The following is a 13,311-nucleotide window of genomic DNA, read 5'->3' on the forward strand; positions in this document are numbered from 1 at the left end:
TATCATGGTAGTGAGAAGTGTCATACAGGTGTATCTAAGTACCATATGTTTCCTCCATTAATGTTTTCTCCTGTGTCATTTTTCATTTAATGTTTTTCTCCTTTCATAGGTCAAAAGCCAAAAGTTTCAGAAAATGACTTTGAGGATCTCTTATCTAATCAAGGGTTTTCAGCTAAATCTGATAAAAAGGGACCAAAGACCATTGCTGAGATGAGAAAACAAGAAATGTCTAAAGATATGGACCCCTTGAAACTCAAGGTTTGTTTAAAAGTGATTTTGATTTAAGTGAAAATGTGAGCTTATGCTTAGAACTGCTGGTAACAGAGCAGAAGGATACAATGACTAACAGAAAACTGATAAAGCAGAATGAAGTTTTATCTATATTTAGATCATATGACAGTAGAAGTTAATTAGCATGAATACAAATCAGTTGGCAATGAAGCAGCAGTGACAACAGCACAAAAAGTGTGTGGATGGCACACAAGTTCCTGTTTCTTTCAGCTAAGCTTGGAGAGTTTAAGAACCTGTTTTCTTGTCAGAGTCCATTTCTTGAAGCCAGAACCGTTCTTTATATCTAGTGTTCCCAAAGGTCTCCCTAGAAAAGATGGATTTGGCTGATAATACAAAACTACACTTTAAAAAACAGGCAGGTGAGAATAGCTGTCTTCAGGGTGACCACTTACTTGCATTTACTGGCTAACAAATGCTACTGCTGTCCTAAGAAATTACTAAAAGATGCAGTTCTGGAGATGGGCTATATAACTAGTCTGTGAGATGTTACCTGATCAGCTGTTCAGATATTTTGATGTATTACTCATTGATAACATCACATATTAATATACTTTCAGTTTTGTAGTCTTTATGCTGTGTTAGAAATGTTTATAAAAGAATTTCGGAGGGATGCTAAAATTTGTTTTCACAAAGTGTCTTACCTGAAGAGAGTGTGCACAGCTTGTGTGGGTACTTTTTAATGCAAATAGGAATAAATGGAAATAAACACAGGTTTTTATTTGCCATACTCATTGCTGATAGAGGGCAGAGATTTTCATATTACATAATGCAGTGTTCAATGAAGACACTGTATCACTACATCACAGTGGCTTGAATATTGCTGTTAAGTGTGTGAAATAGCCAGTTATTCCAATCAACTTTCATGGGGATATCTAAAAGAACATTCAGTTTGTGCACTCCTGCAGGTTGCGTAAGTAAACATTAACTATTAATATACATGATCTGAAACTTTTGTACAAATCAAGTAAGAATTTTAGTAAATTAATGTTGTTCCCTGACAGTGAGTTAATGTAATTGTAACAGATGTTTTCAATTACTCCTGTCAATTCTCCTGTCACTAATTTTACAGGGTTTTGTAATATGTAACTGTCTCGATAATTTGTCTTGCAATGACTGAATTTTTGCAATAAACTAATAACAATGAGCTGCTCCCTAGTGGCAGATGTGAAATATCACTTTTGGGTGGCTGATGATCTGAATGCCAGAAAGGAGAATGTAGTAAGACAGTTGAACCTGGGGGGTGAATGCAGCAAGACAACTGTACGTGGGTCTTAATCTTGTAGTCTTGTACAGAGTGGTTATGTCTCTACATAGACTGAGAATGCTTACAGTGCTGCATTCAGTTCTATACATTCTTTGTTTTCCCAGATTCTTGAATGGATTGAAGGAAAGGAGAGAAATATCAGAGCATTAATATCCACTCTTCATACAGTGCTTTGGGAAGGGGAAAATAAGTGGAAACCAGTCAGCATGGCAGATCTAGTAACTCCTGAACAAGTAAAGAAGTACTACAGGAAAGCAGTGCTTGTAGTTCATCCAGATAAGGTGAGTGTGTTCCTCTGATCTTCTTTGCTTTAGAAGGAATACAAATTGCTTTTACCACACCATACTAGTCACTGACAGCCTTGCTTCTTGATCAGCACCCTAGAGGAACTTCATGTTGCTTCCATTGTCTTCTGAATTTGGTGTCCTACTGCATTCAGGTAGTACAGAATTTTTCTTGTCATCCTGACACAGCACAGAGTTCAACAGATAAATATTAACAAATGAAAGATCCCTTGAAGGTTGTACTGAGCAGCGAAGTCAGTTATGCTGGGTTCTGACTGACTGCTTGCAGGTTTAATGCTGATTAGTGGAATCTGCTTTATTTCTACCAGCTGATACTTCTGGTCTCTTAGGACTGTTCACCAGTATATGAAAACTCAGAGGCTGCCACAGCAAAACTGGTGGGAAAAATCTGCTGAACCTCCTTTACTAAACAAATTTACTAGGAACTAGAAAAAGGAAACTTTATTAGAGTAAACAAATTAGCAGTTGATGAATATGACATTTCAGTTGTCTTTTTAAAATATTTAATGCATTCTGTTGCTGTTTGTTAGTTTCCCCATGTATGAAGGTAGCTTCTTGTTCTGATTTATTGCTCTAGGCTGTGTTCTAGATATAAAGATCATAGAATTATAGAATGGTTTGGGTCAGAAGGGACCTTAAAGATCATCTAGTTCCAACCCCCCTGCCACAGGCAGGGACACCTTTCCATTAGACCATGTTGCTCAAAGCCCCATCCAACCTGGCCTTAGACACTGCCAGGGAGGGGCAGCCATAGCTTCTCTGGGCAACCTGTTCCAGTGTCTCACCACCCTCACAGTGAAGAATTTCTTCCTAATATCTAATCTAAATCTACCCTCTTTCAGTTTAAAACCATTATACCATGTCCTATCACTACATGCCTGTGTAAACAGTCCCTCTGCAGCTTTCCTGTAGGCCCCCTTCAGGTACTGGAAGACTGCTATAAGGTCTCCCCGGAGCCTTCTCTTGTCCAGTCTGAACAGCCCCAACTCTCAGCCTGTCTTCATAGGAGAGGTGCTCCAGCCCTCTGATCATCTTCGTGGCTCTCCTCTGGATTCGTTCCAACAGCTCCATGTCCTTCTTACGTTGGGGGCCCCAGAGCTGGACGCAGTACTCCAGGTGGGGTCTCACAAGAGCGGAGTAGAGGGGCAGAATCACCTCCCTCGACCTGCTGGCCACGCTTCTTTTGATGCAGCCCAGGATATGGGTGGCTTTCTGGGCTGCAAGCGCACATTGCCGGCTCATGTTGAGCAAAGATAAGCGTTGAATATACCTGGTTTGAATTTTCAGGCTTGCCTTCACTGGTGATTCAGTGAACAGTAGTCTAAGTCCTATGTCTTTTTGTATCCAGAGCAGAGAAACAAGACATTGTTTGTTCTTCTCTTCCCCCTGTCCTTTGCTGTTCTTGGCCATGTGGCTTCTGTCATGGTTTAACCCCAGCCAGCAGCTAAGCACCACACAACCACTTGCTCACTTGCCCCCAGTGGGATGGGAGAGAGAATCAGAAGGATGAAAGTGTGAAAACTCATGGGCTGAGATAAAGAGAGTTTAATAGGGAAGGCAAAAGCCACCCACAAGCAAAGCAAAGCAAGGAATCCATTCACTGCTTCCCATCAGCAGGCAGGTGTTCAGCCATCTCCAGGAAGGCAGGGCTCCATCACATGTAACGGTGACTTGGGAAGACAAACGCCATCACTAAGAACGTCCCCCCATCCTCCTCCTTCCCCCAGCTTTATATGCTGAGCGTGATGCCATATGGTGTGGAATATCCTCTTGGTCAGTTGGGATCAGCTGTCCTGGCTGTGTTCCCTCCCATCTTCTTGTGCACTCGAAGCCTGCTTGCTGGTGGGGTGGTGTGAGGAACAGAAAAGTCCTTGGCTCTCTCTAAGCCCTGCTGAGCAGTAACAAAAACATCCCTGTGTTATCAACACTGTTTTCATCACAAATCCAAAGCATAGCCCCATACCAGCTACTATGAAGAGAATTAACTATCCCAGCCAAAACCAGCTTCCTCCACCTTTGTGGTGACTTTTTTTGATGCTTTCTGTAAGCCCCTTAATGCATCAATGTCAGAACACAGGTCTTTGAGGCATTTTCTTCCTTGTTTTTTTTTTTCTGCCACTTTGAGTTAAAGCAGTCCCTAAAAGGGTCTATAAAGTACTGCGACTGGCAAAAGCCAAGCAGCAGGAGAAGGATACTGGAAATCCCATGGGACAGGGTACTAGAAGGTAAGGGGGCCCAAGATAGTTGGTTAGCATTCAAGGACTGCTTCTTCCGAGCTCAAGATCAGAGCATCCCAACAAGTAGGAAGTCAAGGAAGGGTACCAGGAGACCTGCATGGTTAAACAGGGAACTGCTGGGCAAACTCAAGTGGAAGAAGAGGGTGTACAGATCATGGAAGGAGGGGCTGGCCACTTGGGAGGAATATAAGTCTGTTGTCAGAGGATGTAGGGAGGCAACTAGGAAAGCTAAGGCCTCCTTGGAATTAAACCTTGCAAGAGAGGTCAAGGACAACAGAAAGGGCTTCTTCAAATACATTGCAGGTAAAGCCAACACTAGAGGCAATGTAGGCCCACTGATGAATGAGGTGGGGGCCCTGGAGACAGAGGATAAAAAGAAGGCGGAGTTACTGAACGCCTTCTTTGCCTCTGTCTATACTGTTGGAGGCTGTCCTGAGGAGCCCTGGACCCCTGAGGCCCCAGAAGTCGTCAGGATAGAGGAGGAATCTGTCTTGGTTGATGAGGGCTGGGTCAGGGACCAATTAAGCAACCTGGATGTCCATAAATCCATGGGCTGTGATGGGATGCACCTGCGGGTGCTGAGGGAGCTGGCGGAAGTCATTGCTAGGCCACTCTCCATCATCTTTTCTAAGTCGTGGGCAACGGGAGAGGTGCCTGAGGACTGGAGGAAAGCGAATGTCACTCCAGTCTTCAAAAAGGGCAAGAAGGAGGACCCGGGTAACTATAGACCGGTCAGCCTCACCTCCATCCCCGGAAAGGTGATGGAACAACTTGTCCTTGGTGCTGTCTCTAGGCACATCAAGGATAAGGGGATCATTAGGGGCACTCAGCATGGCTTCACCAAGGGGAAGTCATGCTTAACCAACTTGATAGCCTTTTATGAGGATGTAACCTAGTGGATAGATGATGGTAAAGCTGTGGATGTGGTCTATCTTGATTTCAGTAAAGCGTTTGACACGGTCTCCCACAGCATCCTCGCAGCTAAACTGGGGAAGTGTGGTCTGGATGATCGGGTAGTGAGGTGGATTGTGAACTGGCTGAAGGAAAGAAGCCAGAGAGTGGTGGTCAATGGGACAGAGTCCAGTTGGAGGCCTGTGTCTAGCGGAGTCCCTCAAGGGTCGGTACTGGGACCAGTACTATTCAATATATTCATTAATGACTTGGATGAGGGAATAGAGTGCACTGTCAGCAAGTTCGCTGATGACACCAAACTGGGAGGAGTGGCTGACACACCAGAAGGCTGCGCAGCCATTCAGAGAGACCTGGACAGGCTGGAGAGTTGGGCGGGGAGAAATTTAATGAAATATAACAAGGGCAAGTGTAGAGTCCTGCATCTGGGCAAGAACAACCCCATGTACCAGTACAAGTTGGGGGCAGACCTGTTGGAGAGCAGCGTAGGGGAAAGGGACCTGGGGGTCCTAGTGGACGGCAGGATGACCATGAGCCAGCAGTGTGCCCTTGTGGCCAAGAAGGCCAATGGCATCCTGGGGTGTATTAGAAGGGGTGTGGTTAGCAGGTTGAGAGAGGTTCTCCTCCCCCTCTACTCTGCCCTGGTGAGGCCGCACCTGGAATATTGTGTCCAGTTCTGGGCCCCTCAGTTCAAGAAGGCCAGGGAACTGCTAGAGAGAGTCCAGCGCAGAGCCACGAAGATGATTAAGGGAGTGGAACATCTCCCTTATGAGGAGAGGCTGAGGGAGCTGGGTCTCTTTAGCTTGGAGAAGAGGAGACTGAGGGGTGACCTCAGTAATGTTTATAAATATGTAAAGGGCAAGTGTCATGAGGATGGAGCCAGGCTCTTCTCAGTGACATCCCTTGACAGGACAAGGGGCAATGGGTGCAAGCTGGAACACAGGAGGTTCCACTTAAATATGAGGAAAAACTTCTTTACGGTGAGGGTGACCGAACACTGGAACAGGCTGCCCAGAGAGGTTGTGGAGTCTCCTTCTCTGGAGACATTCAAAACCCGCCTGGACGTGTTCCTGTGTGATATGGTCTAGGCAATCCTGCTCCGGCAGGGGGATTGGACTAGATGATCTTTCGAGGTCCCTTCCAATCCCTAACATTCTGTGATTCTGTGGAGAGGGCTCTGGGGCTTCCCTGTTGGAAAGAACCTATTAAAATGACTCATCTTGTGGGACTGCATCTTTACTAACCATGGGGGTTGGGTTTGCCCAGAGGCAGGGCTGCTGTGAAATAGGCAGGGAATCAGTAGCATACTGTCTTCCTTTGAGTCTGGAGGCAAACGCACAGGGAGTGCTGTGTTGCTAATCTTGGATCTTAACATCATTCACAATCAGCAACAGATTTTTCTCCAGGAAATCCCGTCCAAAAGTAGTCATCTTAAATAGCGCTTACATTTTGTTCTTGTACACCGCTGCAAGGTCTGTCAGGAAGCAATTCTAAAAGTGACTGGATTTGATCATTAACTACTATTAACTAAAACTATTTATGAAAAGAATAGCTTAGAAAACTGTTTTTAGCTAAGTTTCAGTTATTTATGAGTTGCACTAAAAGTTTGAAGTAATGTAAGAAAACCAAGACTTGGGCTTTGTTTTAAATACTTGTGCCAAACTTTCAATAAGATTGGAGAGAGCTGTGTGTCTGCAAAATTATATTCACACAGCAATCTAAAGTTGTTGAATAAGGTAGAAAATATAAAAGGAGTGACATCTTTCCTAAGTCACATAATTCCTAATATTTTTATGCTTCTAATAAGTTCTGTTTGTTTTCAGGCCACAGGACAACCTTATGAGCAGTATGCCAAAATGATCTTCATGGAATTGAGCGATGCATGGTCAGAGTTTGAAAACCAGGGATCAAAGTCCCTTTTCTAAAACTTTACCTTTAACAGAGCTACTTCCAACAACTGGAGCTGAGCGTTGTTGTGACTTTAATGCGCCTATGATTTACGAAGCACTTTTCCATGATTTCACCACAGTTTCTAATCATGCACTTAAATGTAGTGATGTATTTTTAAGGTGTAGAGTACAGAGCATTACATAGATCCATTAAGAAAACAGCTGCTTGGTACTTGAGGAAATCACAGCCTGGGAGTAAAGATTTCCTTTTAGCTTTATATATGATAAAATAGAATTTTAATGAAGCTTCATGATTTCTGGTATACTACTATGAATTATAAATCGTTCCAACTTCATTGATCTTTGCTTTACCTCTACCTTTCCCAATTTGTCTCTTACTTTCAGTAGTTTTGTGATTGAGTTTTGATGTTCGATGCCTGTCGCCTTATTCAAAGTGCTTTAGGTATCAGCAGTGAATTTGCTTGGCTTAATCTCAGACCTGAAGGTGTATATTTTCATCTGTATTTTATGTAATCAATCTGATAATCATTCTGTAAATATTTTTTTCTGACAATACCTGCGTTCCTTACAATAAATTAACACTTGTTTAGCCAAAAGGACTCCAAATGTGGGAAAGTCAGCCAGGGTTGTTCTTGATTTTTAGTTTTTTTTTTTTACATATCATGAATCTAGAAATAAATCTTGACTTTAAGGTCTGTATGTTCCTGCTGTTTTGTTAATTTATTATTAACCTTTCAAAGGCAGTATTCTGACCAGTGCTTATTTTGCTCGTTCTTTAAATGGTGTCTTTTTGCTTCCAATTTCAGTGGAACGTTCCTTGCATCGGACTTCAGATACTCTGACAGAAATAATGTTATTTTGAAACTTGGAGTGTAAGCACAAAACATTTTACTCTGCTTTGAATTGTCTGAGTAAATACTACATTACTGATTGTCATCTGGAGAGCATTTAAAGTGCTTTAACACATTTTGCTGCATGTCTGAACTTCAGTATTTTTGAGATACGCATGACGTCAGTGTATGTGAAAACATGGGGTGTGTATTGGTAGACTGTTGTGTTTCTGCTCACCTACCTTGCATGCACTGGTTAGTGCAAGGTGAGTAGAGAAACAACTTGCTAACAAAATTTGCCATGTTTTCTCATCCCTATTCAGAAGGCAGTTTTTCACTGGTGCTGGGGTGAATGAATGCAGATGACCAATGACTGTTACACTCTGTGTAATAACAAAATGCAATTTTCATATCAAGTTTGAAAATGTTGAAAATTAGTGTTGTGCTCTTAAAGCTTTGGAAGCTGTGTCTTTAAACAGTCCAGTTGGGCATTCAAGGGGATATTTTGATAATCTTGCCATTTTATACATTTTGCATGCTTAACTCAGAGGGAAGCTGTACCATTATCAGAGGTAACTGTTCAGCTGAGCAACATCTGAACAGAAAACATGAGGTTCTAATGCCACCTGAACAGTGTGTTGGATGAGGTTTTCCGCTGCCATGCCAGCCTGAGAGCTGATGGGTTAGAGACTTGTGAACACAGGTTGCAATTTATAGTCTCTAAGCTCAGATCTAACACAGTTACTTATTAACTTCTGATGAAAGGTTTTGTGTGTGTATATTCATGTATATATTCAGCTACTGTGATTTTTTTTTTTAAGATGGAAGCCAGGATCAGTTATCGATAAGGAAGGTTAAATATTATTCATAGCTGCAGTTGATTTTAGTCACCGCTTTGAAGCGGTCTCAAATCTCAGTAGATTTCTTCATAAAAACAGGTAACTTGCTGTCTGATTTAGAGTGAGAGCTGTTCTTTTTTCCTTGGGACACTTCATTAATTCTTTGTATGCATGGTCTGCATCCATGGAATTAAAGGCTTCTACTGGTAGGATAGGTTTGCTGGAGACCTGCAGGGCTTTTTATAGTTCTAGGGCAAATGTTACCTAGTAATAGGTTTAAAAAGACATGCACAGATATATAATGACTGTGACTGCACTCCTAGATACAGCTGAGAGATAAAGCATTTCTGAGGGAGCTGCTTTTAGTAAGGAAGGACTACTTTAAAAACCCCTGTTCCTTTCAGCACATATAGGCAACTTAATTTTGAAGGACACATTTTTAATTGCTCTTTTCTTGAAATATGAATATAAAAAAAATAAAAATGAAAATTGGGAGGAAAATATCTTCCTCTGCTTTATATTTTTGGTAACATTTTTGGATGTTGTCTACTTTTCTTGATTTTTATTTCTCTACTCTTATTTGCAAAATTTTATTTAACAGTGGAGAAGAACATTAGATGTAATTTTAAGTGAGCAGGGAAACATGAATGCAAGTGTTTTATCTGGAACTGAAGATATCTTGAAATTGATTCCCTCTTTTTAAAATTGTGGAAAATCATGAAGTTTGGCTGTGGATTCTTCCAAGAGCCATCTGATAATCATTGAAACTTCAGTCAAGTTGACAGGACCCCTGAGCTTATTTTATGGCTTTATCAGCTTTGCTCCTCAGTGGAGAAGCTGGCTGATTCCTCTAACCTGCTCCTTTCTATGTAGTTGAATTTTGGTCCTAAGAATCTGGGAGAGGCTTGGTTTGGTAAACTCAAATCTTGACAATGAAACTATTTTGTTTGGGTTTTTTTGTGTAACTGTGTCATTTAGCTGTGTTGCATAAAAGAACATGCAAAAAGTTGCATTTCAGTAAGGCCCTGTAAAACTTTAAAAATTCAAGTGATGAACGTGAGCATAGTAAACTGAAGTTTTGTTTTCTTTAGAAGATAAAGCAGCATGAGGACCATTAAAGGTGTTTCATAGTGTAAGGCTTATATATTAAATTTTTTAGTTACAGGAATGTGGGAAAAGGGAAGTTAAGGTAAATTTTGTATAAACATATTGAGTCTTAATGTTGCTTTTAAAGGACAGGGTCATTTGGAAGAAAAAGTCCAGAAGTTCTGTTTGAATTCTTCTTAGAACAGTAATAAAAAACGGCAGAAAAAACTGGGAATGAGGGCTTTTCAACATTTCTCATGCTCTGTACTTTATTGTTAATTGCTTATCTGCTGTATGCAATAGGACTGCACTCAAACTGTTACACATTTCACTGTAGCTGCATTTTTAATGTCCACAAGCTGAGAGACTTTTAGAATAGGCTACAGAAAAATTGATTAAGCTGAGACTTGATTAGATACTGTGAATTCTCTCTGGGCTTAAAATGCATATTTTCCATTCATGCTTATTATTCATTGCACAGTTAAATTTTGAAGTGCAATCATGTCCTGAAAGCTAGTCTTCCTATCTCCTTCTCCTGACTGCAAAGCTTGAGGTTGAGGTAACTTGAGTGTTGCCAGTAGGTTGATGTTGTGTCTACCAGACTTCACAGGTGGCATTTGAAGTTTATTGTGAAGTACTTCCTTGGCTCTTGCAACAAATCAGGGTGTCTCTTGGCCCATGTTTGTAGTTTGTCTGTTAATGACAACTAATACCATGCCTTCTTTGCAGCCTACGGGGATACAGTTCTTAAAAGTGAGTAGCTTGACATGGTCACTGCAAGAGAAAAAAACCAATCAACATAGATTAAGGAAAGGGTAAAGAAGAACATTCAGACTCTAACCTACATCTCAAATGTTGTTTTCTAATTCTCTCTTCATTGACCTATTCCTACCTACCTCTGCTAAAAACAGGTCTAGACTAGTAGAAAAAACATGGTTTGTAGCCTGCTTTTCCAGCTTTTAGAAGTGCTACTGATGGGCTATAGACAAGCGGCAGAATGAAGTGCTTGGCAAAGCAGGGCTTGTAAAATGATAGGGCAGGTTTCCACTAGTTATTTCTGAATTGAGTTGCTTATGTTGCATTGCTCTTAGATCAGGAGAGTCAGGCAACTTAACTTTTAAAATAGAGATCTGTGAAGAACTGGTGTTAAGTGTGTGTGTGGCTAGAACCTGCTAAATGGAGGAGAGTTATGTGTTTTGACCATGTTGAAGGAAATCAGTTAGTGTCTTTAACCTTGAGTGTGCTTGTTTGGTGTTTCCTAGTGCTGTCAGATTTCCTTGAACTTAACAGCAGGGAAGAGAAAGAAAATGAGCAGTTAAGCACTTACGTTCATATTAAAATATGGGGTTATACACAATATGGTTAGTGGGTAGTGATTCACAGACATCAAGCCTGGGAGGAAAAGTTCCTCTGCGTTGTCACTTGGGTAAAGTTCAGATAGTTTGCTAAGCAATGGTAGCTTCCTTCAGCAAGCACAGAATGGAAAACCTACAACAGTGCTGATGAAGTACATTCGCTTGGAACAGCAAAGTCCTTGTCATTGTACCTGTGAGGGTAACTAGTGCTCATGAAAAATGCCTTGTTCACCTCCGTTTTCTTGCTAATTCTAGAAAGTTCCTCCAATGCTGTCTTGCCAAGCAGAGTAACAGTTCCTTCCTGAATGCAGGCTACATCTCAAAGCTGCATGCATAGGATTAATATTTTGCACAAACCAAAGCAGAGTTTCAGCGTAACTGAAGTCTTGGCTGCCCTTTGGGACTGCTGGGCTACATAACACTATTCCACCTCCCGAGGCCAGGCTGCAGTTCCCCCAGCAGCGGCAGTAGGTTGCATAGTCATTGGCCACTACATTCTCTGCTACTCACAGGAATATTTCAGGGGTTGCATAAATGTGGAAACCTTGTTGCTCCTTGGCTGTGTCCTTAATTGTCTTAACAATTGCAGTGTAACGAATGCTTTGTTAATAAGTTCAAATTAGTCTTGTATGGTGGCCTGTGCTTTATGACTCAGTTGACATTTTCTGTCAAGAACTTGCAGGTGATTGACCTGGGAAACCTGTAGAAGGAATGTATTATTTCCCACCCCTTGAGTATGTCCCTGGTGCAGAGTAGCTCTAGCTACCAGATGCCCAGTGACTAGGAGCAAAGGGTGACTCAGCTGTGCTGTGGTTTGAATCTTGCAATGCTTGCTTGCTCTCTGGGTGATCTTATTGTAGGCTGCAGCTTACACTGCATTAAGCTTCCAACATATGCTCCAAAAGTACAAATTCAGACATTTTTATGAAGGATACATGTCGTAGCAGCTTTTATTACCAAAAGAGGATTAAGAGGCATTGTGAGAACTCCTGAAACTCTTCAGTGGAATGTACTGTATATTTGCAATGTAGACTTCTAGAAGCCATTGTCATCTCTGGTAAGGACTTAGCTTGCTCTGAGGTCCTTATTGTATTTACCTGTAGTTGTGACTGTACTTTCTATACCTGTGATTTTTCTGGTTTGGGGTGTGTGGAAGGACAGAACAGATATTCAAATCCTGGTTTTTGCCATCTTTCAGGAAATGCAATGTACTGAGTAATTTTGCTACTAGTGAAATGAAAATTATACCTGTATGTATATAAAGGTAATATAGTCAAATTAAGCCTTGTTTAAGAGTAGATTTAATGTTTGGCACAATGTCCTTGAACAGAATATTTTGCTTTGAAATGTATTATGACTTAACCAGTGATCAATTAAAACAAACAAAATGACTCTGCGTGTTTCTTTCTGTAGCAAGGGAGAAATGACCTGAATACCCAAAGCATTGCCACTGCCTCTTTCAGAATAATATGCAATGGTTCTCATTAGTATGTTGAGGTTGACTGAACTTCTTAGAAACCAAGTGTCTCTTCAGAAGTGTCTCTTCTCCTGTTGGAGAGGAGTACCTGCAGTGTGCTCTGTGGTTTGGCAGCTGAATTTCTTAAAAGTGCTGCCTGTATCAGCTGGGAGAGGTTCTTGCACAGGACCTGGTGCAATGCAATGCCATCCTGTCCTCCAAGGGAAGCTCTTGCATAGGTGCGTGACAGTAAGTGAAGGGAAGGAGAGCAGGAACAAGTGGACAAGACTTGAGGCAGGAGGGAGGAATGAGCAGCCTATAGGGACAGTGGGACGTATGGCAATGAAGGACTGCAGATCTGGGGAATCTGTGAGGGAGTGCTGGAGAAGGGGGAGTCACTGCTGGGACGGTAAGGCATAGCGGTGTAGGATTACCAGAGGGGATTCCCAAGGAGAGGGGTGGAGAACAGGGAGGATATGGGAGAGTGGATGGGCATGACCAAAGGAGGATGGGTGGGATAAGCATGGGGTAGGAAAGAGATGCATAAGCAAGCAAATTTCTGTTAGGGAAAGGCCATTGCCACTGGTAATGTTTTTCATATTCTGCTTACTACTTCAAATAGTCTGGAGGGTTTGTAAGAACTTAATACTAAGATAGGTCTTCTAGCATTTTCTCACCAAATAATCTTTCTCCCTGTATCCCATATAGAACATGCTGCTGCTTTTGCTGTAATCTATTTACTCTTAACAATCTAAGCTGCTGAAACATGTATTGATACCTACTTCCAGTCCTTTACTGCTCCAGCAAAGAAGGGTGATGTTAGTCAGTT

General features: G+C 41.7%; 1 protein-coding gene across 4 annotated transcripts in view; it reads left to right on the forward strand.

Moving 5' to 3' along the window:
• GAK (cyclin G associated kinase) overlaps positions 1-12,418 on the forward strand; it is an 86,055-nt gene extending 73,637 nt beyond the window's left edge. For all 4 annotated transcript variants that reach the window (XM_068422433.1, XM_068422434.1, XM_068422435.1 and 1 more), the window contains 3 exons: positions 110-258; positions 1,660-1,836; positions 6,830-12,418. In XM_068422433.1, coding sequence (XP_068278534.1) covers positions 110-258; positions 1,660-1,836; positions 6,830-6,931 — 428 coding nt within the window. In that variant the 3' untranslated portion in view covers positions 6,932-12,418. The remainder of the gene's footprint in view (positions 1-109; positions 259-1,659; positions 1,837-6,829) is intronic.
• Positions 12,419-13,311: the final 893 nt, after the last annotated feature.

The sequence above is a fragment of the Nyctibius grandis genome, chromosome Z, assembly GCF_013368605.1.
Source record: "Nyctibius grandis isolate bNycGra1 chromosome Z, bNycGra1.pri, whole genome shotgun sequence".
NCBI classification, from domain to species: Eukaryota; Metazoa; Chordata; class Aves; order Nyctibiiformes; family Nyctibiidae; genus Nyctibius; species Nyctibius grandis.